The sequence below is a fragment of the Drosophila suzukii genome, chromosome 4, assembly GCF_043229965.1.
Source record: "Drosophila suzukii chromosome 4, CBGP_Dsuzu_IsoJpt1.0, whole genome shotgun sequence".
NCBI lineage: Eukaryota > Metazoa > Arthropoda > Insecta > Diptera > Drosophilidae > Drosophila > Drosophila suzukii.
The window spans coordinates 2,191,332-2,216,702 of NC_092083.1; the positions used below are offsets into that span (position 1 = coordinate 2,191,332).

At 35.3% G+C, this 25,371-nt stretch overlaps 1 protein-coding gene across 1 annotated transcript; it reads right to left on the reverse strand.

Moving 5' to 3' along the window:
• Window positions 1-1,441: 1,441 nt before the first annotated feature.
• Window positions 1,442-24,461, reverse strand: anne (anne boleyn). The gene is given in 9 exon segments (XM_017088634.4): window positions 1,442-1,760; window positions 1,763-3,106; window positions 9,956-10,156; window positions 10,217-10,717; window positions 10,776-11,137; window positions 11,202-11,311; window positions 11,375-11,663; window positions 19,876-21,347; window positions 24,269-24,461. Coding segments are annotated over 8 exon segments (3,366 nt in total). The 5' UTR covers window positions 20,321-21,347; window positions 24,269-24,461; the 3' UTR covers window positions 1,442-1,646.
• Window positions 24,462-25,371: the final 910 nt, after the last annotated feature.

The following is a 25,371-nucleotide window of genomic DNA, read 5'->3' on the forward strand; positions in this document are numbered from 1 at the left end:
GCAATGTACAGCAAAAATGAAAACTATAACATATTAAACACTTAATTATAATCGAAAATACATGACCGTCGTTATACACATAATACGACAACATTGCTCTGACCTGTTAATATAAGGTTTTTTTACATAAGTACAATTTGCTATGAAAAATTCTAAGATTACGCGGAGAAACTAAGTAGGAACTAAACAATTTTGACTAAATTCCCTATAATGATTATTATGCTAGTTCTTAGAATTATGCAATTGCTTATATTAAAATGTACAAAGGGATTGGCGAGAATTATACGCATTTTTTATTTTTTATAAACTATTTTTTTTAAGCTATTTACTAAATAAATCCAGGAAATTTTCCAAACTGTGTATCATGATTTTGTTCAGCATGCAAACTGACATACGTGGGCTGCTCTATTTCCCAATCGGTACAATTATTTGGTTCATAAACTTCAGTTATTGGCGGCCAATTTTTTATTTTGGAAATGTCATACTCCAGACGCAAGTATTTTTGCTTTGATGTGACCCAGTTTTTATCCCGCTGAACTTGGTATTTTTTGAACACTAGATATTCGACTACAAAAGACTCGACAAAAATATGACAACTAAATGCTGCTGCTCCGTAAGCAAGCATAATATATCGAAAACTCATGACAGGAGGTACAATGAGCTGAAAAAAGTTTGCTACCCAGTCGCTGGGGTAAATGACCAAATAAACAATAATGCACACATTAACAATAAATGCCAAGCATAGTGGGAAATTTGACCATAGTGGCTTTCGATATGGCGCACCCTTGGAAAAAACAAAGGCAAGTATTATGTACTGAAAACTAGATATACAAAACATGGTGTAATTTTCATAGCAACCCAAATGGTCTTCATCTGCAGGTTGGAACGGTTTAAACCACGGCTCTTGATGTAGATGAATCCAACCTTAAATAATACGATAAAACGAAAAGGTATGTAGTTTTTCTGACTTGAATGTAATATTATTATTGATAACAAAGTTACAGCCGAAATGCCCCCAAGGGATTGATAGCCAATTTTGGTAACCTTCGACCACAGGATCAAGAAATTTATGTTTACTTTTTTTTCAATAGCTTAAAATTTTTTAAATTATCAAATGTCAAATCTGAAACTTTTATTTTTGTGATCCACAGGTCCATCACCAACTGAATTTGCGATCAACGTGGTTTTTGTTATATTTTATGGTGTTATTAATATACTTACCAACCACCTGGAATCCAGTTACAACAGTAAGATGAAGTAGAAGTGATGCTAATGGAGTAGAGGACGTTAATGAACTGAGGGGTACTTGTTCGACCAAATTTCCATCAAATGATCCAGTTTTACCAAAAAAGAAGGCAAATATTGATATAAGTCCAAGGTCTACGTAAAGATACTGCTTGTCTGTCAAATTCGAGTCGATAGAATAAAGAACCATAACAGATATAAACTGAACCAGCGAATATGCTGCCATATATTTAAAAATCCCAAACGATGTGACTAATGCAGCGCGTCCTTCTTTAATAACTTTTAAAACAGCCGAAATCGTGGGATTGCGTGAAGTAAATGGCGACGCAATGGACGCTTCGGTCTCACTTAAGGAAATACCAGCATGAGCCACCTTTAGCGCACCACAGTCGTTGGCGCCATCACCGCACATGGCAACACAGTAGTCCAAATTTTGAAGTTCTATAACTAGTGCCTGTTTCTGATCGGGTGACATTCGGGCGTAAATCGACCCCCGTGTTAAAAGAATTGCCATTTCCTCTGGAAAGTGATCTTTTATAATTTGCCAAGTTCCGCCATCCATTGCAAATATGTAGTGTTGGCGCCAGCTTTCGTCTTGAGTGCGGTTCATTCCTAGCTCAGCCTCGACATCTGTTGCCTCATTGTGGGTCCATGTGTCTGTGGTCTTTACACTGGCCAAGCTATCACTCGTCGGCAGAATACTTTCTGCATAACTGGAGCTCGATTCATTAACTAATGAGTTCGTCGACTCTAGGCGAAACAGAGTTTGAGCACCGTCGGTACTGAATTTATCCTCACGATTTTCCTTGGGAAAAAAGTTACCATTGCACTTTGATGTTATAAGAGATGAGGCAGAGACTTTACTCCCCAAATCTAATGTGTACTGCAGCTTATAGAGCCTGTCTGAATTTTTATGAACAATTCTATCTGTATCGGGACCTGTGTTATTGGTTTGTATATTTCCACTATCTCCAAGCGGATCTGCATGCACTGTTATAACAGCTTGCGATGCGCTTACTATGCCACAATCACGAGCAACGCTCATAGCAGTTAAAATATTATCGCCTGTAATCATTATAGTTCGAATCTTTGCTGAGTTTAATGCTTTGATTACTTTAGCTGTATCTGGCTTAAGGCGATTTTCGAGTATCACAAAACCCAGAAATTCTAAGTTGTTTTCAACCTCTTCGCGGGACAGGCGCTGTATTTTTGTATAGTTCATTTTTTGAACAAGAGCTTTGAATGCAATGGCAATAATTCGGTATCCCTTTTTAGCGAATGTCGACAGCTGTTCGGAATAATTATCGGGTAGGCTTTGCGGTGTGCAAAGCTTCTGTAACATCTCTGGAGAGCCTTTACAGTAAACATTGAATACTTGATCACTAAGACAACGAGTAATAACGGACATTCGCTGAAGACTCGAAGTAAATGGAAATTCTCGAACAATACCATGGTCAAAATTTTTTTGATTTTGCGAGATACCAACAGTCGCTAGTAAATCGTCTACAGATGATTGACGGCTTATTTGTCTCTTTGTTCCCGAATCCGGTGAAGTCAAGTCGGAAAAGCAAAGCCTTGGTTGTCTTAAAATAGTTGGATAAAGTATACCATATTTTTCATTATCTGGTATGTTTTTTGAATCTTCTAATGTCCAACCCGTAGAATTAAACATTTTTAAATCCAAAGGATCCCCCATCATTGTGCCGTTCATTATTGTTATAGAGTGACACGTTACCATGCCGAAAAGAAAATGATCGTAAGGCAAGCGGTCCACGGTTTTTAACGGTATTTGAAACTGATTTGTTGATGATTTGGGCACTACCCCCCACATATCAAGTCCATCTTCAGTCAGCGTACCAGTCTGAAAAATATAGGAATAAATAATTAATAAATGTATATACATATTTATATATATATATATACATATATATATATATATTGTTTTAAAATGTTATCGAAACGTATGTTTTTCGATTGTTTGACTTGTGTAAGTATCTATCCATTTTGATGATAAATTCATTATCAAATTTTTTCCATAGCAATAGTCTTTTAAAAAGAATAACAAATTTTTAAAGAAAATACCTTCGAAAAGCGAGGACTAGTTTCCCATTAAGGGAACTACAGAAAAAAAGCAAAAATGTTTTTAAAAATGTGGCGTTTTTTCAAAAGCGCCACCTATCTTCTTCTTTTATAGCGCCCCTTGGCCTACAGCGCGAAGTAACCTATAGCTCCCCCTGCTCTCGATTGAATTGAAAAATATTGATTATTATTTGGTTATAACCTTTTAGTGAATAGTCCGATTTAAATAATGGCAAGTAGATAGGTATTTAAAACAAACGCTCATTTAAATTTTACAAAATATTAAAAAATGTGGGCGCTAAATGGGTTTTAGTGTTACAGTCGTTTGTGGGCGTTAGAGTGGGCTTGGCACCCTGCTGAAACAAACTTACGCTGCGCAGGAAGCCCAAAAATCTACATGCCAAGACCCAACATTCTAGCTCTCATAGTTTCCGAGATCTCAGCGTTCATACGCACTGACGGATATGGCTAGATCGACTCGGCTAGTGATCCTGATCAAGAATATACTTTATGGGGTCGGAAACGCTTCGTTTTACCTGTCACATACTTTTCGACGAATCTAGTTTTCTCTTTTACTCTACAAGTAACGTGTATAAAAATGTCCTAAGTTGTTTGTAGGGTATACTCGTATTTGTCCGATCCGGTTCTTTCCGGCTTTTATACTACCTGCAACAGAAATAAGACATTTGGGAAGGTTTCATCCCGATACTTTAAAGGGTCGGAAATGTTTTCTTTACTGCGTTGCAAACTTCTGACTCAGATCATTTTACCCCCTGGAAGGGAATAAAAATAACCCAACTTTTTTGTAAGCCACCATAAATATCTAGTTCGGTTTATGAAAAGTTCAATTTGCAATTCAATTATTATATCATAGAGTATTATTTTTCCATAAAATCTTTAATCGTTCCTATAGCAGCTTTATGATTAATTAATTTTTTGTAAAATTAAATTCTGAAATATTAAAAATGTATTACCCCAAGTAGAATAGATCGCTATAGTCGAGTGCCACGCCAATCAGATATCCCCTACTTAGTTAAAGAGAGTACATGGGAGATGAACATATGCAAGCAGCAAAGTTGCTGTTTTCCAGATTGCATTACACCTAGCGGCGACTCTATTATTTAACTATAACATATTTTGGCATTAGGGTGGGTATCGATAAATATAACAAAATCCATTTACACTTTTATAAAATATTAAAGCATTTGGGGACTATAATTTACGTTAGAGTGGGTAGAGTGGGAGACCCTAGATTCGGCATGCTTAACCCGAACTTTCTACTTTTCTAATTTTTTCAAATATCTTAGCGTTCATACGGACAGACGGGTCCTGCTCATTCCTACTTATATATAAACCGCAATAGAAAAAAAATGTTGGAAAAGTTTCAACCAGTTGACTTTAAAACTAAGAGACTAGTTTGCGTAGTATCAAGCCGACCAACATGGCTATACTCGGTTGTTAATAATGATCAAGAATATATATACTTGTAGACACAGTTGTGACTAGTTAACTTTAACTTTTTAATGATGGTTATAATCAAACAAAATCTTTAAAAATGTGGGCGCTAGACAGGTTTTAACGTCATTCCTGAGCTTCTTGCGCAGCGCAAGTTTGTTTCAGCAAACGAAACGCCCACAAACCGCCCAAAACTGTGGCTCCTACAGTTTTGATGCTAGAATAAAAATTTTAACTGAAATGTATTGTTCTCATCAATACCTATCGATTGACCCAAAAAAAAGTTTGCCACGCCCACTTTAACGCCCACAAACCACCCACAAACTGTAAAATAATCGTAGGTATGTAAGTAAGTATATCAAAGATAGAGAATTGGGATTTCAGATTTGGATTCCGCAGCCTTGTACGCAGCGCAAGTTTTTTACGCGAATATGCCACGCCCTCTCTAACGCCTACAAACCGCCCAAGCCTGTGGCGCCCACAACTTTCATGATAGTTTTTAGTTTTTTAAAAATCGGACAGCTCTGTACACACAATGCTCCCACGGGAACGACCTGCAAGGGTAAAGAAACTTTTTAACAATTAAATAAAATGTTTTTCGGTAGCGTAACTTTTTTCAACGCCAATGAAATTTGTTTTTATTAGTATTACTTTTGTCAGTTCCAACGAAAAGTGTTTTTATAAGCATTACTTTTTTAATGATATTTGAAAAATGCTTATTCTTATACTTCTTATTCTGCTTGTACTAGATTTACCAATTTTATAATAAATAAAACAGCCCGACAGAATTTCCTTCGTTTGGTAGTCCAGGCCTGACAGCATAATATTTCGATACGTGAGGCTGTTCAAAGCATAAGATGTCACTACACCTTAAGCTTTGGTATTTGAGGTATGATTAATTTAAGAAAATCACAATTTTTATTCGACTATTTGCTTATATCTTCAACCCTGGTAAAATAAATTATAAGTAAATTTACAAGTGTCATGTATTAAGTGTCATCAAAGCAAGGTTTAAAAATCTTGAATTGTGAAAAAGGTTTAAAAATCAAATAAAACTATTTTCCTCTACATTTTTTCACGCAAGAACATGTATCCCTCATTTTAAACCACTCACCGGGTTCCGAAAAATGTTTTAAATTTTTTTAAAATAATTTTTTTACATTTTCCCAGTAACGATTCACACACTTTACCCATACCTGGTTCAGCCGAGCTTGGCCCGGTTATATAGTCCTAAGGCCTAAATAAAAAAAAGATAGACATTCCAAAATAAGTAATTATTGGCGACGGACGTGTGAGAAAAAAATATTTCAAAAACCCAGACTTGCTGTGCTATTTATAATGTCCAGCAACAAAGAAAGAATTTTCTGGACATGATAAATCGTTAAGCTTACTTTGATCACCACTTACACACCGCAAACGTTCGGAACAGTCGATACTTTCAATGGGAACTGCAAGCATTTTCCATGTAGTGTGATCACTGTGGCGAACTAGGACACAAAAAGGCGGACTGTCGCAAGATGAAATAGGGGAGATCTAAAGACAATACTAATTAATCATTAACAAAACCGTAGGGAATCTTGTACCATCTTGAAGAGCCCCTTCCATTTATTTTTGACTCGGAAGCCGAGTGCTCACTAATTAAAGAAAAGAAAACGGACAAATTTCGTGGCATACGCAGCACTGTATAAATAAAAAGCATTGGTATATTGATAAACTGATTTTTTTATTAAAAAACAAGGAAGAACTTACTCAGGGACCAAAGGGAAATGGAGGTATGCAAGCAGCAAAGCGAGATTAAACTGCGCCACCTACCCGTGATCTCAATATATGGTTATTTAGGCGGTAGACAGATTTAAGCGTTATGGGCGTTAGAGTGGGCGTGGCAAATTTTTTTTGGGTCAATCGATAGGTATTGACGAGACTAATACGTATCAGTTAAAATTTGTTTCTAGCATGAAAATTTGACGGTTTGTGGGCGTAAGAGTGGGCGTGGCATATTCACGTAACAAACTTGTGCTGCGTACAAGGCTACGGAATCGAAATCTGAAATCCCAATTCTCTATCTTTAAAAGTTTCCGAGATATTCACGTTCATATCTACGATATTTTTAAGTTTGTGGGCCGTTTGTGGGCGTGGCAAACTTTTTTTGGGTTAATCGATAGGTATTGATGAGAACAATACACTTCGGTTAATATTTTTATTCTAGCATCTAAACTGTAGGAGCCACAGTTTTGAGCGGTTTGTGGGCGCTTTATTTGCCGAGTCAAACTTGCGCTGCCCAAGAAGCTCAGGAATCTGCATGCCAAATCCCTAGCAATAGCCTAGCTCTTATAGTTTCCGAGATCTCAGCGTTGAAACGGACAGACGGACCTGGCTAGATGGGTTAGTGATCCTGATCAAGAATTATGGGGTCGGAAACGCATCCTTCTGCCTGTTACTTTCCGACGAATCTAGTATACCATTCTACTCTACGAATAACGGCTATAAATACAAAATTGTAGGTAGTTAGATTTATGCCCTTTCAATAATTTTCATTAATAATCATCCACGAGAATAGTCCCCTGCTGATAGAATGTTTTCTTCTTTTAGCTAAATTCTACTTTACACTTTTTCTGTCTGACAATGATATTTCGAGATATGGGCTTTAGGTTATACGATATTAGCTAATGCTCCGATGTACACTATTTTCGACATATTGACATACGAAGTAAAATTAAATAAAGTTTAATCTTTGAAAATTTTGGAGCGTCCAACTGGTGCAGTTTGTGGTCGCTAAACTGGCTTAACCGCAAAACCTACGTTTAAGTCAGTGTTCTTAAAATAATTGAGAAAAATTATACTTGAGGACAAAAAACAAAGATAATGGAAACTTTGAAGCTTGCAGAAACTAAACACACAAAAATTACGATTTCTTTAATATTGTTCTTCCAAAAAAGAAACGTCTTAGCCGTAAGCCGAAATGTCAATGTTCCACATTTTAGGTTGTTTTAAGTGGTTGTTTTAAAGCCTCAAATCTTTTATTTCTTTTGAAACCCACAATCAACAGATAAAAAGCCATTCCTATTTTAAGATGAAATTTAACATCAAGGTAATAGTTTAAATTTATTGTTTTTTAAGTTAAATTTTTAGTTTTTCTTAACATGGCAGTAACGACCCTTGCAGGTCGTTCCCGTGGGAGCATTGTATGTAAAGAGCATTCGGATTTTTAGAAAACTTACAACTAATTACAAATATCTTAAGATATTGTTTCATTTCAATTTACTACCGTATACAGCTGCGGCAACAAAAATAGCACCAATGTGTAGGCAATTCTTCTTTGTGCTACAGAATGGTCATTTTTTGCAATATTTTTATTCTGTTTGTAAGGGTAAGTAGGATAACATATCTATTAACTAAAATAAAAGTGGTTTCGCCAACAATGCGGAGGTTTTTAAAATTTCGATACATTTGTCAAAAAAGTAGCAAAGTTTTGCGGCAACAAAACACTACTTAAAGAAAAGGCTTAAAAAACTTAAAAATACCTCGATTTGAAAATTTTGTTTGATTGAAATGTATGTATTTTTACATCTTAAGGTAAACAAATATTGTTCTAATGCTTGGGCTGCAACAACAACGACCGACCTTGATGTCACTAGACACCAGAATCATTCCAAAAATGGCAAAATTGTTGTGTGGCTCTTTCAAAATAGATCAAGGGCAGATTTTTTTCTTCGGTTTTGCATTAAAAACATATTTTTTTAACATTTCTGCAAAGATTTTTGATGTGTTTTAGTTCTGGGGCTTGAAAGGTCCCCATTATACTATTTAGCTTAAGTGTTTTGAAACTTTAGATGACTCTCTTTCAGATTTTTGTTGGTTTATAACCGTGGTAAAGCTTCCAAAATAAATTTATTTTCTATTACGAATAAAATTGCATCATAATTTCTGAGCTATCAAAGTGAACATGTTGATCCTGTATGGGTTTACATTATGATATGGTACCATTATTATAGTACGAGAATACGACCATACCATTATACTTGCTTTACCATTATTATTCTTTGCAAATGTGATTGGGGACACAATTTTATCTTTTTGAATGTCCTTCTGTTTTTATCATTACAGTGCGCTTAATGACCCATTGGGAACACTATTTTATTCATTATTACATTATTATTATTATTACATTAGTACTTATTCTTAATACAACAAATCGAAAAACAGCCAAAACATCTGAGCAAATGAAGTTTAATACCGAAACCTATTTTTGTTGCCGCATAATTTTGCTACTTTTTTCATAAATGTATCGAAGTTTTAAAAACCATCCGCATTACGCCCACAACCACTTTTATTTTAGTTAAAAGATATGTAACCCTACTTACCCTTACAAACAGAATACAAATATTGCAAAAAATTACCATTTTGTAGCACAAAGAAGAATTGCCTACAGATTGGTGCTATTTTTGTTGCCGCAACTGTATGTTTATCTAAAACGAAATATAACGGTCTTTGTATTGTTTTGACATTAATTATCCGATTGTTCCTATGGCAGCAAAATAAAAAAATCGTAAGATTTTTAAAAATTTATTGAATGATAATTGATATTCCCAAGAAGTTAATATGTTAAAAAACACCAAAGATTTATTTTTTTAATTAAAAAAATATTTGTTGATCATTCCTATGGGAGCTATAGAATATAACTAAGAGACTATTTTGCGTAGAATCGGACAGACGGACGGAGAGACGGAAATGGTTAGATTGACTCTTCTATGCTGATCAAAAATATATGCATATCCTATATGGGGTCGCAAACGGAAATGAAGGAGCTTCCCTGCATTGCAAACTTCTGACTGAAATCTGCAAAGGTGTATATTATAACACATTTTTTATTGCCGTCAAATTGGTTATATTAACATATAGACTAGACTTATAAGTCTATATATATTCAGCCTACATGGGATTATTAAGACTGAAAAATATACATTGTTAAATCTCTACCGATGCCTTAGAGGATCGATCGGAATGCAAAAAAAAATAGTTTGTCTTTCGTTTCTGTGTTTTCAACGAGGGAGCTATCATCTTGTTAGGCCGACCCCAGTTGTGCACTGCTTATTATGTGGTGGAGAACGAGTGAGTTATATATATATATATATATATATTTCTATATATGTATATAGTTATATAAATGTGTACGAACCTTGTCAAAACAACAGCAATTTATGCCTCCTGCTACGTTTATAGACCGAGGGGAAATGCAAAATATTTCACTAGCCTTTAACCGCTTTTGTGCATAGAAACGCCCCACTGTCATTGCAGCTGGCAGTGCTGGTGGAACTACGATAGTAATAAGGTCCAGAGATTCAACTGCTATTTTAACGGGATCCGTGCCACGCAATATCTGTATAAAAAAAATATTTTATTTATTTAAATGTATTGATTAAACATATAGCCAACTTACTTTTGTTACAAGCGTGTAAATAAATCCGACACAAGCGATTACTGCTAGGAACTGAATAAATTTATAAGAATCTTGCTCAAATTTGTAGTCAACCGGTGGGGGATAAAGAATAGATCGTATTAGTTCTCCCTTAGCTGTTATGTTTCCAGTGTTTATCACGAATGCTAATACTTTTTTTGATCCAATATAGCGAGTCTGAATAACCTTTGTTCCACAAAAAAGTGTATGCCTGGCATGCTCGGTTTTATCAAATATCACGTCACGCTTTGGTAAAGGAGTTTTAGTCACTGGCACACTCTCACCAGTAAGCATAGACTCATCTAGGATGCAATTTCCCGATAATAATACTGCATCGCACTGCAGAGTACAGCCTGAAGATGGAATTTCAATTATATCTCCCGGTACTAGGGCTCGCGTTGGAAACTCCTTGGATAGACCCCTAGGATCAACAACCAAAGCATTACCAGTGTTATATACTGTTTTTTGAAGTACATCTTGATTCTAAGAAAATAAAGTAATTAAAAAATTATTTTAAAAAATTTTATGTTGCTATACTTGCTTTTTTCGTTTGCAAAATAGACATCGTAATACCAAATATTGACATCAAAAGTATTACGCATGCATAATAATAATAATCATATGTAAACCACAGTATGACTGAGAATATTTGAAAAACGTAAAAAGGATTAAGCACTTCCAGGAAAAGCAATGTCTTGATATCGTGCAATGGAACAGTTATCTCATTGTCCCCAAAAACAATCCGCCTTGAAATCTGCTCAGTAGCGGTTAATCCACGTTGTTGGTGATAGTATGAACACGGAATGTTAAGATCGAGTCCATTTATCCTTTGGAAACAATTCAGATTGTTGTTCCAGGCATAGACCAATTGCTTGCACCGGAATATTCGTAAGGTTGAACATCCTGAAAAATGAGGATGTAATTACATATATATTTACAAATGTATAATTGTGTGCAAGCGACGTACTTTTAAATTGCGCCGAAGTAAAATGAACCGATAGTTGCACGGCGTTTTCTACATTATCACTTCCTAAATGCATGCTTTCTGTGCCCTGACGTTCCTTTAGCAATAGTGTCCTGAAGAATGATAATGCTTTTTAGTTTAGCAACAATTAAGTTATATGTAGAATCTTTACTTACTCAAGGTGGTTCGCAGTTAGTACTTGAATCCGCTTAACGTGATACAATTTATGCTTTCCTTGATAATCCTCGGTTACCAAAACTTGTTCGGCCTCCTCCAAGGGACACAGACTGCATGTGGCATACAGATACAAATGACGCCACCAATGTAACACGAGGCGCAGTAGACCCCCAGTTAAGAAAATACAAGCCCAGCAAATAGCAGTTCGTACATGGGAACGACGATATCCGCTTACGTTCATTTGATCCTCCTGATCTTGATTTAACAGTCCAGTACATGGTTTGGAATCTTAAAAAAATTAATAGATAACTTTACTAAGCACTAGTTATTTTTGTAATAGTACATTGACGTATTTAATCATTTCACTTCGGTCATGTTTTAATGCATACCTCTTGACTCTTTGTGTTTAATCATAATTCGCCTGTAAGGTTTTCTGTTCTACCAACGCGAAAATGACAAAATAATCCTAATAAATCCCAAAAAGGATAAAATACATATATTAAGTCTCGCTGGTTGTAATTATCAAATTATTACATATGTACATGCATTCACATATATAAATATACATACATTTAAATGTTATACTTCACGGCAATATACCCGATTATTATATTATATTTTCATCAGTGATCTTTTAATATTTGACAAATTTAAAAAATAAAATATTTTGAAGTCTATATAAATTAACAATGCCTTGAAACTAAGTTATTAAGGTCGATTGGATGCAGCTCCTCAACAAAAAAGATTCAGACAACTTGAATGAAAAAGTTATAGCCACGAGCTGCTAGTGAAATGCCTAATCGAAAAGGCTACATCAGTAGATAAAAACAGATGATAAGAGTCCGAAACGCGCACTTGTTAATGTTTGTTTGCCTGGAACAGACTCGCCCTACAGGTTCTACTTTATTATTTTATGTATGCCTTTATATTTTTATAGTGCCTTCGTTAATTGTTCGTAATTGCTTAACTCTTGCCAACAAATTTAAAATTTAACATACATTTATATTTATGTATATGTATATGTATATGTATTTTTTATTCATATGTATATGAAAATTAATAAGTTACCCAAAAAAAGCAACTGACTGTTTTCTAAATTTTACCTACAAAAACAGCAATAATGGATGTATGTACATATAGACTCGACAAACTTGTATACACTTTCGCGAAGACGGTAACGAATACAATAAGAAGCAATCTTCATCAATTAATGCATACGAACATATGTACGCTCATATATATATGTATGTATGTGTGTATGCTCATATGAATCTTACATTCATATGTGCAGTTGGCATGTGTCGCACTGATCAATACGTGTACATATATGTACGTACATACTTATGTACACAGAAACATTAGCCAACTGCTTCCAAGTTTTTATAGTTAATTATTTTATGTACAATTTAAGATTTTTAATATTTAACTTTACTAATACCCTTTTTATTGATACAAAGGCAGGCTGCAATAGAATATGCCATTTTATGCGAGAAGCTTAGATACTTCGCCGAAGCGTGCAAGATGAAAAAATTTAGAAAGTGTATTTATTTGTTGTTGTTTATACATATGTTGAAGGTAAAAAAGTCACGACCCCTTACCTCATTAAGAGGGGTTTTTATTTTATACTTTATAAGGTCGGAAACGCTTTCTTCTTCATGTTATCTTACTGTTACCTTTCCTGAAAAAATATAAGCCTTTGCTCTACGAAAAACGGGTACAAAAATATAACACAATATACATACACTGATGGAAAAAATAATAGGAACGCTCTGGTAGTGTTTGTTTTCTTCAAATTTTCTCATTAATGAAAACTGTAATTTTTTAGAGCCCTCAAAAGAATAATGGAAACGTTTGCAAATAATGCGTGTTGTTATGGGTGTTTTAGGATACATTTATGTTAAAATGAACATATTTAGCTTTCCATCAAGTTCCCAACAACGTATTTGCGTAATTTAAAGTCACTAATCATGAAAAAATCTGCTTTGAAGCTTTAAAAACACAGCAACACTTATTTAAGGCTTCAGTTCAGTTCTGGAGTCGGATCTAGGTGACATGTCATAAGCAAAAACACTGCCGCTGATTGCCTACGAAAACGGTCAAGCAAGAAAGTGATGCAGATATTCGTAGATTTCCCTCTGTTTGTCTTATAATCTAGTGTTCTTTGCCTTTAATCTGCGCTTGCAGCGTCGGAATTCGATGTTTCCTTTTCTCTCTTCTTGCTAATTCGCTTTAGAAAAGCAAAATAAACCCAAAAAGAAAAAAGAAAAAAGGATCAACGGAAAACATCAATTTAAATAAGTGTGTCAAAAATTTAAGGTTTACAAGTCCATTTAGATGTTTAAGTCAGGCAAGTAGTACTTTAATAAATTGATTAAAATCAATCAAATGATGTAAATTGTTTAGTTGAAATTTTTTATTGACAACTGCTTTCGCATGGCGATCCAATACATTCAAAATAAATAGGTTAAAAAAACGAAAATAAGGGTAATACCACAACATAAGTAATGGAGCGTGCGTCACGCATGGCAAATCACATGTCACTGAAGACTCACCAGGGGATTCACGAGAGAAATCTTATATTTCGAACTAAAGCGTTGTGATTCCTTAAATCGTCTTTTAAAACACTTTTCTTTATAAATAAAATCTTTTATAAAGATTTGGAGTAGTTAGCTCCATCCAAAACACAGAAAATATTGAAACCAGTTTTGATATATGGGCAGACCCTTGGTTAAGAAAATAGTTCCATACAACAAAAAAAAAATGAGAACCATAAATATATCAGTTTTCATAAGTGACAAAAATCCAAACTTTACCAGGGCGTTTATATTATTTTTCCATCAGCGCTTATACAAAATTAGATGTATTTTATTTAATAAAATGTCTACTTATTTATGTGTATTTGTGCGAAGTTTACAAATGGAAAACCCAAAACTAAATCTTAAAATTATCTTTTATTCATTAACTAACAACCCTGTGGAGGGAAATTTGAGATAGCCATATTCGTAATAGTTACACATAAAAATCCAGATCGGAAAAGTGGTTTTTACCTCAAAAAATGCGTTAAGTTATTTATTACTCCGGTTTATCAAAGATTAAAAATTGGTTTCAGTGTGAACCCCACAAAAATATGAGTTTTTAAATTTACATTCTACGCGCCTGTTTATTACTTTTTTTAGGAATTTAACGCAACAAGCCTCCTGTTTTTTCAGTAAGTGCTCGTCACAGCAATGCGTGCATCTAGCTCACTCTCATTTGACAGATAGGAACATCGTGCATCTCGCTCACTCTAGCTAGGTATGCATACACATTTCGTGATCTGACTTGTATCTATCCTACGGAAAAATAATAATAACGGAAATAAAAAGTGGGATTTTGATCATTCATTGGGTAGCATTAAATACGACATTAAGTCGGTATGTATGTCTGTATGTTTGGGACGCTCTTGCGCGGGAGTTATTTATTTAATCATATTAATTATTATGGAAAAGTTGAACTTTGAACTATTGACTTTAAATGAAACTGCACAAATTTTGGGCATTCAACTCGAGATAAGTCGAAAAAAATGCGACATTCAACATTTAAAACTTTAAAAAATTATTTTAAAAATTGCCGTTACAACATTTTTATTACACTTTTTTTATCCAGGGTACGAACACTTTCCTTATTTTCTATTAATCGCTTGAAAGCATTTTGTCTGTAAACTTGTGTTATTTAACACACACAAGTAACCCTCTTGCTTTCTCGTTTCACAGGTACCAAACGACCGACTAAATAAATTATATCGGTCGGATGGCGGATTACTCGGCTGCTGATCCCAATTAATAATATATATAGTTTATGTTTCACACTTTCCGACGAATCTAGCAAACCCTTTTACTCTACCAAAAATGGGTATAAATGTCTTCCGTGGTTCTTAAAGCTAAGGGAGCTAAAACGTGACAAGTTGATTCTTCGTCTATAAAAGTTGGAGACTTGTCCGAGTCGGTTTTGAAAACTATATTCTATAGCTTCCATACATGTTATAAAGCTGCCTGAGGAACGATTAAAAACATATTTTAGCTTCATTGTTTTTGACATATTATCTTCTACACCAGGGACAACTCTTATTTACGATTTCAGAATTTCGACTAAAACTGGAACGATCATTTGTATTGTATTATCCTACTCTAGGGTATAGCATTATTAAAATTAAAAAAAAAACTGATATCTTGCATTCGACGAAAATATAAAACAGGTAGACGGAACCGTTTTCGATCCTGAAATGGAAAATGTATGACATACACTCTACACTCCGTCCAAATGATATAAAGCCTACTACTCACATCGACGAAAACCGCGAGCTAACCATAGGAGTGAGCGAGAGGCAAATACGCGGCTAACGCTTTTCGTCGGGTCTGTTTTTCAGTGCGGTACTCAGACGAGCTAAAGAAATACCAAAAAAAATACCAGATTTAGCGAGTAAATTTCGATTAACGCCGTTAGCCGCGGCCCAAAGAATAATTTTTGACGGTGTTCGTGCAAAGGCGGTGATGAATTTAAAAATTAAAAATGGAAGGAAATTCCCAAAAACGCCCAAAGGAGGTCAGTGCAGATGAAAAAGGACGCCTAGTCCAAGTTGTTGCCCAATATTGTGGGACTTGACCGACAGGAAGCAATTCGACGACAGGGCAAATCCGCAGAATAGTTGGAGTGCTGGAGAAGATCCACTAGAGAATCCCAGTGGGATGTATCATAGGACTTCGCTCGAGCTCTCCATGGACGACTCCAGCTACTTGGCAGCTAAAGCGGAGATGGAGGACGCGCCGGCTTCTATAGGGAGGAGAAAATAAGGTCGCACGCTAAGGGACAGCTGGAGGACCCATTACCAGCCATTGCCTGGATGATGGGCGACTTCCTGCAGCATCTGGCGAATCAGCCCCGTTCTCGATTCGGCTCCCACTTCCTCAAGGTCTAATATGCCTATTGGGATTCGGAGCGAACCTACATGTGGAGCGTGGAAGACGCCGAAGCATCCGTGGGACGTGAGTAAAGCTTTATGCTACTAATTTACGTAAATAAAAACATTCGTTGAACATTCCATTTATTTGTATTTTAATTTATTTGTGCACCAGAACTCTTTTTTTAAATTGCTCCAATTGATTTGCTGCTTGATAGTAAGACCATGCCTCGTGCATCGCGTGTGAAATTTGAAAACTTCGGTCACACTACAAAGAATGAGATTTTTCGACTAGTAAAACTCTTAGCCGATTTCAGTACTAGGCACACAACACAAATTTTGACTGAAATGCAATGGTTTCTTCCTTACCCATCGATTGACCTAAAAAAAATGCCCAATCTTACACCCACAAACCGCCAAAAACAATAAAAATTGTATGTGGACCACATTATTATAATAGATTTTGTAAAAGTATAAATTGAATTTTGTTGTGTTTATCAATACCTATATAAAAATTCTTAAAATTGGACCGTACATTAAAAAGTTATGATCAAATAATGCAACGGCGCATGATATGCAGTTACTGCAGTTTTCTAACATCGCAATTTTTGTAAAATAAAACAAGGAAGAACGCTATAGTCGAGTACCTCGACTATCAGATACCCGTTACTCAGCTAAAGGGACCAAAGGGAAATAGAGATATGCAAGCAGCAAAGCGAGATTAAAATACGCCACCTACCGGCGGTATATAGATTTAAGCGTTATGGGCGTTAGAGTGGGCGTGGCATTTGGATTAATCGATAGGTGTTGACGAGACCAATACATTTCAGTTAAATTTTTTTATCTAGCATGAAAACTGTGGGCGTCACAGTTTTGGGCGGTTTGTGGGCGTTAGAGTGGGCGTGGCAAACTTTTTTTTGGGTCAATCAATAGGTATTGATGAGAACAATACATTTCAGTTAAAATTTTTATTCTAGCATCAAAAACTGTAGGAGCCACAGTTTTGGGCGGTTTGTGGGCGTAAGAGTGGGCGTGGCACATTGCTGAAACAAACTTTCGCTGCGTAAGAAGCTCAGGAATCTGCACGCCAAATCTCAATAGCCTAGCTCTTATAGTTTCCGAGATCTCAGCGTTCATCCGGACAGACGGACATGGCTAGATCGACTCGGCTAGTGATCCTGATCAAGAATATATATACTTTATGGGGTCGGAAACGCTTCCTTCTGCCTGTTACATACTTTCCGACGAATCTAGTATACCCTTTTACTCTACGAGTAACGGGTATAAAAATATGAGGTGTAAGGAGACACAATCAAACATGAACTCTCTTGCTTTCATGCTGTATTGTCGCACATTATTTTTTTGACCCTCTGTTTAGACTGTATTAGGCCCCGCTTCCTTATGAACGCGTCGCGTTATCACCTATTTACCGTTTAAATCGCCTCAAAACACATAAAAACTTGTTGGCAAGGGTAGGAAGGCAAAATTCCGCATTATAGGGCTGACAAGTTGATTTTGTGCTACTTTCCACCACCATTAACCAGAATTATTTACTAGAGGTGACTGAAATATGGAATACGGAGCTCAGGAATCTGCACGCCAAATCTCAATAGCCTAGCTCTTATAGTTTCCGATCTCAGCGTTCATCCGGACAGACAGACGGACATGGCTAGATTTATGCTGTGCAAATGCTGTTTTGCGATGTAATTGATCGATGACATATTATTTGAATCAATTGTTTACTTTTGCTCGCAAATCACAGTAACGAAGAGAACTGCTGATGCAAACGCGTTTGCCAATGGAAACACCTCACCGTTGCCTATCGAAATATCCTAAATATACCTTATAGTGGAAATTGGGCTTTACAAGAAGAAAACACAACCCGAAATTTGGGCAAAGCGAAAGTCACAAAATACCGAAACGCCAAGTTCAGAGATCACCTAAGCTCGTAAAAAAAATTTGAAATCTGTTTTCAGTCAGAAGTTTGTAATGCAGTTAAGGAGACGTTTCCAACCTTATAAAGTATACATATATATTTTTGATCAGCATCACTAGACGAGTCGAATCATTTTTAAAGCTATTAGGGCAAAAACTTCCCAAAAGTCGTTTTTCTATTTCCAAAATTGTTTGGCAGCTGAAAATTAAATGTTCAGCATACTCAGACACATTGAATATACCCCATTTGCTTGAGCTATTATATTTAAGAAAACCTTATTACATGTGTGATCTGATTAAAACTTGAATACTCTTTGCTTTTCACTAATATAGTATGCGATGATATTCCACCCATTATCCAAATAGCTCTAGCCCCTGCACTAGAATATTCCTCTCTTTCTTTGACATGGTCAATTTCGGAGAATAAGAATTCTTAAATTATTGAATTTTCGAAGGAAAAACTAAACTCCTTGATTGTGCCTGTATCGTCTTTGCTAAGAACGTTTAAAATCGTTAAAAAGAGAAGAATGTATTTATATCACTTGTAATAGTTCTTTCGCTGTGAGAAACTTCGGCTTAAAAATTTTATGGTGGTTGCAATCGAATGATTCTTTCACTTTTCTTGTTATCAACTTTTTACTTTTTCTATATGTTAATTTAACAAGAAAGAAAGTTAACTTCGGCAAGCCGATGTTTGAATACCCTTGCAGTTATAATTATTTAATTTAAAATTTAAAAAAATTATATTCTTACTAGCATAAGATAATATGTCAAAAAACACCGAAGCTATAATTTGTTTCATATTATTTTCCCACCAATTTTCCAATCGTTCCTATGGCAGCATGATATAGTCGTCCGATTTTGACAAAATTAAATTCGAAATTCAAAACTAATTAAAAAATGTTATTTCCAAGCGTAGGAGGTTATATGTTAAAGAACACCGAAGCTATAATTTGTTTCATATTATTTTCCCACCAATAGTCGTCCGATTATGATAAAACTTAATTCAAAATTCAAAACTAATTCGGGGTTATATGTTAAAAACACCAAAGATATAATTTTTTTGAATTTTTTTTCCGATTATTCCTATGGGAGCTATAAGATATAGTTGTCCGATCCGGCTGGTTCCGACTTATATACTACCTGTAAAAGATATAAGACTTTTGGGAAAGTTTCAGTCCGATAGCTTTATTTTTGGCTATTTTCAAAGATTTGTTTTATCTAATCTTAAAGTTGGCAATGCGATTAGAACGCTTCTTAGCATTTAGATGGGTATTGATAAACAATATCACTAAAAAGAAACAAATCAAAAATGTGGGCGACAGGCTGATTTCAGCGTTATGGGCGTTTGTGGGCCTGGCACTCCTCTGAAAAAAATGTACGCTGCTTATGAAGCCCTAGAATCTGTATGCCTAATTCCTTTTATTGTTTCCGAGATCTCAGCGCTTATACGGGCAGACAGACGGGGATGGCTAGATTGACTCGGCTAGTGATCCAGATCAAGAATATATGTATATACTTTATAGGTTCGGTTTTTTTTTCACTTGTTACATAATTTCCGAGGAATCTAATATACCCATTTACTCTACGACTAACAGGTAAAAAAATATAAATAAAATTCATACATACCATCGACAAGTCGGTGTGAGTCTTTCGGATCAAATTCATCAACGATGGGCTCGAGAATGCTTGCTTCTTGTACTACACTGACGCGTTCCTGGTCAGGACAAATATATTGGAGTAACGAAACAGATCTTGTTGGAGTGTTAATACAGCCATTAACTAAAGTATTATTGTTCTCAAGCTCTTTCGTTATATTGTTGGGTCCTTTATCATTTCTTTTAGGCTGCACTATTGTTGCCTCGACTTCATGCTTTTCAGTGGGCGAATGCCACCAACTTAGCTTCAAGAGATTATTTTTAGCAGCAATTCGAGGGAACTGAAGATCATCCTCCGTTTCAAATTCCGAAACTCCAAATTTTGAACTTTCATCCAAATTTGGTAATGAATTTAGCTGCAACGTCTCACTGCGATAGTTCGCAATATCTGTAGCCTTGCCCTGACTAGAAAACATCTTTTAAACAATTAAAAATGAAGGAAGAAAGTAATTTCGCAACAGTCAACGAAAGCTTGAATATATTGTAATGCTCTTCGGTTTAAGACTTGAGAAATTTGGGCAACTACAATGTCAGCTGCACATCTGGACTTTATAAAATATTTCTCTTAAGCAGTATGGAAAACCACTAATAAATTTCTCTATCATCATTTTAGCACAGTTTGGTCTGCTCAATTTGCGCAATATGAATCGAAATCGTGCATTAATTCTAAATGGCACATGATTATCCGTTAACAGTTTAAGACGCGTTTTCTGGCGCTGACGATCTCTGAATACAATTTGCGCCCGGTGAACTGACAGATGTAGAGACTGCCTTTCTGCTGCAATGCTTCTACTCCGGTTCTTTATTAATCATCCAAAACATGGAAATGACTTTAAGCAAGTTCCTCCGCTTCCCACGCGCTTTTCAAAAAAGAACTGTTTGATGTACTCCTTTTGTAGAATCTCTAATCTTAATCTTGCCTCACTGGGCAATATGCCAATCAGCTTCTTAGCCGTTAATGTGAATACACTGTATAACCGCTCGATCAAATTTCTCTTTAATAGCCCACTTGTTTCCAGTTTCTTCTTTATAGCACTTTGAAATGAATTCATTACGATGCAATCCCTTGGATAAACTTCTTAGTTTGGCAGGTGCGATTTACAAGACAATGTCAAAGTCAATATATATGATAATTTCTAATCTGTTTTGCATATAATATATAATGTTTACTCCGTCGTATAGAACCACCAGTTTTATTGTTTGCTTATAAAAATATTTGACATAGAGTTAAAATAGAATGCCACATAGTGAACATCATTATATTTTGAATGTATGTTATTGTATATAGAAAACAATTTTTGTCATACAATTTTACGGTACATTTTATTTCATTAAGAACACCGTTCAAAGGCATAGTAATAAGTAACCATGCAAAAGCATGATTATGTTTTATAGGTGTTAATAAGCCTTCCTTCTTGTTTGTCTTAATGATAGTGCATTTATCTGAAACATAAATAGGAATAGATATATTTAATCGTAATAAGATACATATACATACGCAGATCCTATAATTTTTCTTATAACAACTTTTACTGAAAAGCAAAGCTTTTGTCAGAAAAAGAAAAGAAAATGCTATTATCAGACACCTCCAATCAAAAATAAATATTTCTTAAGATGGGCGCCATCTACTACTGATAGTAACGTCACTGATTCGTCTGTACTTTAGTTTTTCTTGCGGGACACCGGAGTGATAAATGTCCTAATGTTAGCTGAGGTAGATTTCTCGCAAGTAAGAATTTAATACCCGTAGGCGATTCCGAAGGCATATATCGGAACAGAAAATGTTTCTTTTCTATAAATGTGCAAGCGGTCTGCAATGCGAAGTTACAGTTTCAGGACTTGGTGGCCAAAGTGGCCAGGATCACGTGACTGCAGTATTTTTAAAAGTAGTCTAACATTTGTATTTGAGAATGATCACTTTAGATTTGTTAGAGAAAATGGTTTAGTATTGTTGTGAATGTCGATAAAAATTATTTAAACAAGTAAACATTTAAGAAAATAAAAAATTATTTAAACAAGTAAACATATAATGATTAAATAAATAAAAATATTTAACTATGTATACATATACCAAAAAATGGTGTAAAAAGTGAGTGTTTGTAATTATTAAATGACTATTTGTTCATATAGTTTTAGTGATATTTCCAAAATTTCGAAAATAAGTTTCATTTTCAAAAATGTGGGTGATAAACTGGTTTTAACGTTATGGGCGTTTGGGGGCGTGGGACTACGATGAAACAAAGTTGCGAAGGAAGCCGAAGAATCGGCATGCTTAATCCCAACATTCTAGCTTTTATAGTTTCCGAGAACTAGGCGTTCATACGGACGGACAGACTGGCATGGCTTAAAAGTCAACTGTTTTGGTTGAAATCTGTGGAATATTATGATTAAAAACTAAGGAGGTGCATGAATACATTTACACAAGTAAATAACTACACGTTGTAAATTGTGAGAACATGTACAATTTTTCTGTACTTATTATTGAGTGAATAATGACATATGTACATGCCAAACACTATAATACTTATTTAAACACTGTACATTATAAAAATCGTGTTTTTGGTATATAGTGAGTGAAAATTTACAAAAATTACATTGCCTACAGAGTGAGTGTAAAATGATTCTAAAACTTTGTAGCTTGTAATTATATCCGTTACTCGTAGAGTAAAAGGGTATCCTAGATTCGTCAGAAAGTATGTAACAGGCAGAAGGAAGCGTTTCCGATCCCATAAAGTATATATATTCTTGATCAGGATCACTAGTCGATCTAGCCATGTCCGTCTGTCTGTCCGGATGAACGCTGAGATCTCGGAAACTAGTTTGTTTCAGTACTCTCTACCACTCTAACGCCCACAAACCGCCCAAAACTGTGGCTCCTACAGTTTTGATGTTAGAATAAAAATTTTAACTGAAATGTAATGTTCTCATCAATACCTATCAATTGATCCAAAAAAAGTTTGCCACGCCCACCCTAACGCCCATAAACCGCGAAAACCTGTGACGCCCACAATTTGTATGCTAGATAAAAAATTTTAACTGAAATGTATTGGTCTCGTCAATACCTATCGATGGATCCAAAAAAAAATTTGCCACGCCCACTCTAACGCCCATGACGCTTAAATCTGTATACCGCCGGTAGGTGGCGCATTTTAATCTCGCTTTGCTGCTTGCATATCTCTATTTAGATAAGTAACGGGTATCTGATAGCCGAGGTACTCGACTATAGCGTTCTTCCTTGTTTTTATATTACATTTTTTAATGTAGCCCTAATTTTCTCTTACAGAATATTTAAAAATGTAAAGCAAGAATGGAAGCGACTTGGGACGTTTGTAATTATCTAAAATATATATATTAATGTTAAGTTTACGTAAAAATAAATGATGCTGATCAAAAATATTGGATGAGTGCATAAGTTCGTGCCCGATTTCAAGTGCAACTAGAATTAATTTTTTTTAGAAACCATGTTTCTTTTACATTTTACATTTTGGCCATTTGACTCCTAAATTTCAAACATTTCTGAGTGGCCGAAATAAAAGTAATCTGTGAATTCAAAATTGTACCGAAAACATTGCTACAAAATCATGACAACTATTACTTCACGTAAAAATCTTTTTTAAGGCTACAATTTCCATTAAATTTTGAAAACAGCATATGACTAAAACATACAATATATTCTACTTATCAATATGTAACTTTAACATAGAAAAATACATAACTCATAAATAGAACATTTCTGCACTGTTAACTACAAAATCGTGTTTTCGACTTATGACACTCGTCATCGTCAGCGATATTGTATGAACATAAGGTGTATACTTGTTTTCTTTTCCTTTTTTTTAAAACTTATTTATTTATAAATGTAATTTGTATGCACATAATTAGGTTAGGTTACGGGGTGGTGGCTGCGGTAAGCTACCCACATGAGCCTGTGGCAGTCTCTTTGTGGTGGGGAGGGCGCTTTTAGGTCTAAGATGTCCGTAAGGAAGTTTAAGTCACAATGCCGTATTCTACGGATACTTAAATCTGAACAATAATACATACATACATAGGTATATGCAAAGGTTCTTTAACATTTAGACATCGGCACGGCAAAGCAATCAGTTCTCTTTGCTAGAATGCAAATTGAACAAAACATATTTTTATAAGTCCGGAATTCTCCAATAACGCATAGATTACCAATAATATTGATTAACCATCAACAATATTCTATCAAACGTGACATAACAAAACCGTATGAATAGTATCTGTTAAATTATGTATTGAGATACACAGGAAAACAAATACTTCAATATTAATTTCGGTGTTTTTGTAGATTAATAACTAAAAATCACTTTGTATCTAGAACATTTTCACGAAATACATACATACACTGAAAGCAGTACGCATAACATTAAAGGCTCGGCTTATGTAAAAATACACTTTTTCACTTGAAGATAATTAAAAGCGCCTTAAAAGAACTTCACATATTATATATTTAAAAGTCGAACTGTTAAAACCAAGTGGGTTGCCCAAAATATTAAGAATTCAAAGATTAGTTTTTTTATGAAACTATCAATATATTTGTATCCATATATCGATATTTTTAAGTACATTCAAAAACTGGGATATATTTTAAAAAAATGTAAGCATTTGATTTACACTGAATGTTTATAGAATGCATGAAACTTTAATACAGATTATACTGTGTTCAGACAGATGATGTTTCTGCATTAGCGACCTGTTTCCGCTTGGGCCACACATAATAGCCTCTGCTCACAGCCGCTTACAACCGATATTGCAATTCTAAAGCCTAGTACTCACATCGACGAAAACCGCGAGCTAACCATAGGAGTGAGCGAGAGGCAAACAGGCGGCTAAAGCTTTTCGTCGGGTCTGCTTTTCAGCGCGGTACTCAGATGAGCTAAGTAAATACCAGAAAAAATACCAGATTTAGAGAGTGAATTTCGACGAACGCCGTTAGCCGCGGCCCAAAGAATAAGAAATTTAATCTTTGGCGGTGTTCGTGCAAAGGCTATGTGGAAACTAAATATTAAAAATGGAAAGAAACCCCCAAAACCGACTGCAGGAGGTCAGTGCAGATGAAAGGACGCCTAATCCAAGCTTTATTGTGGGATTTTGCTGACAGGAAGCAATACCATAACAAGGGCAAGTTCGCAGAATAGTTGAAGTGTGGATAGTGGGACATAGCTCCACCAGCTACTTGACAGCTAAAGCGGAGATGGAGCAGAGCCGGCTTCTATAGGGAGGAGAAAACAAGGTCGCCCGCTAAGGGACAGCTGGAGGAGCCATCACCAGCCATTATTGGCCAGCCTATTGGGACTCGGAGCTAGACTACAGATGGCGCGGGAATGATGGCGAAGCATCCGTGGGACGAGAAGGAAGCCTTAAACTTCTAATTTGCATAAATAAAAACATTCGCTGAAAGTATGTAATTCGTCGGAAAGTATGTAACAGGCAGGAGGAAGCG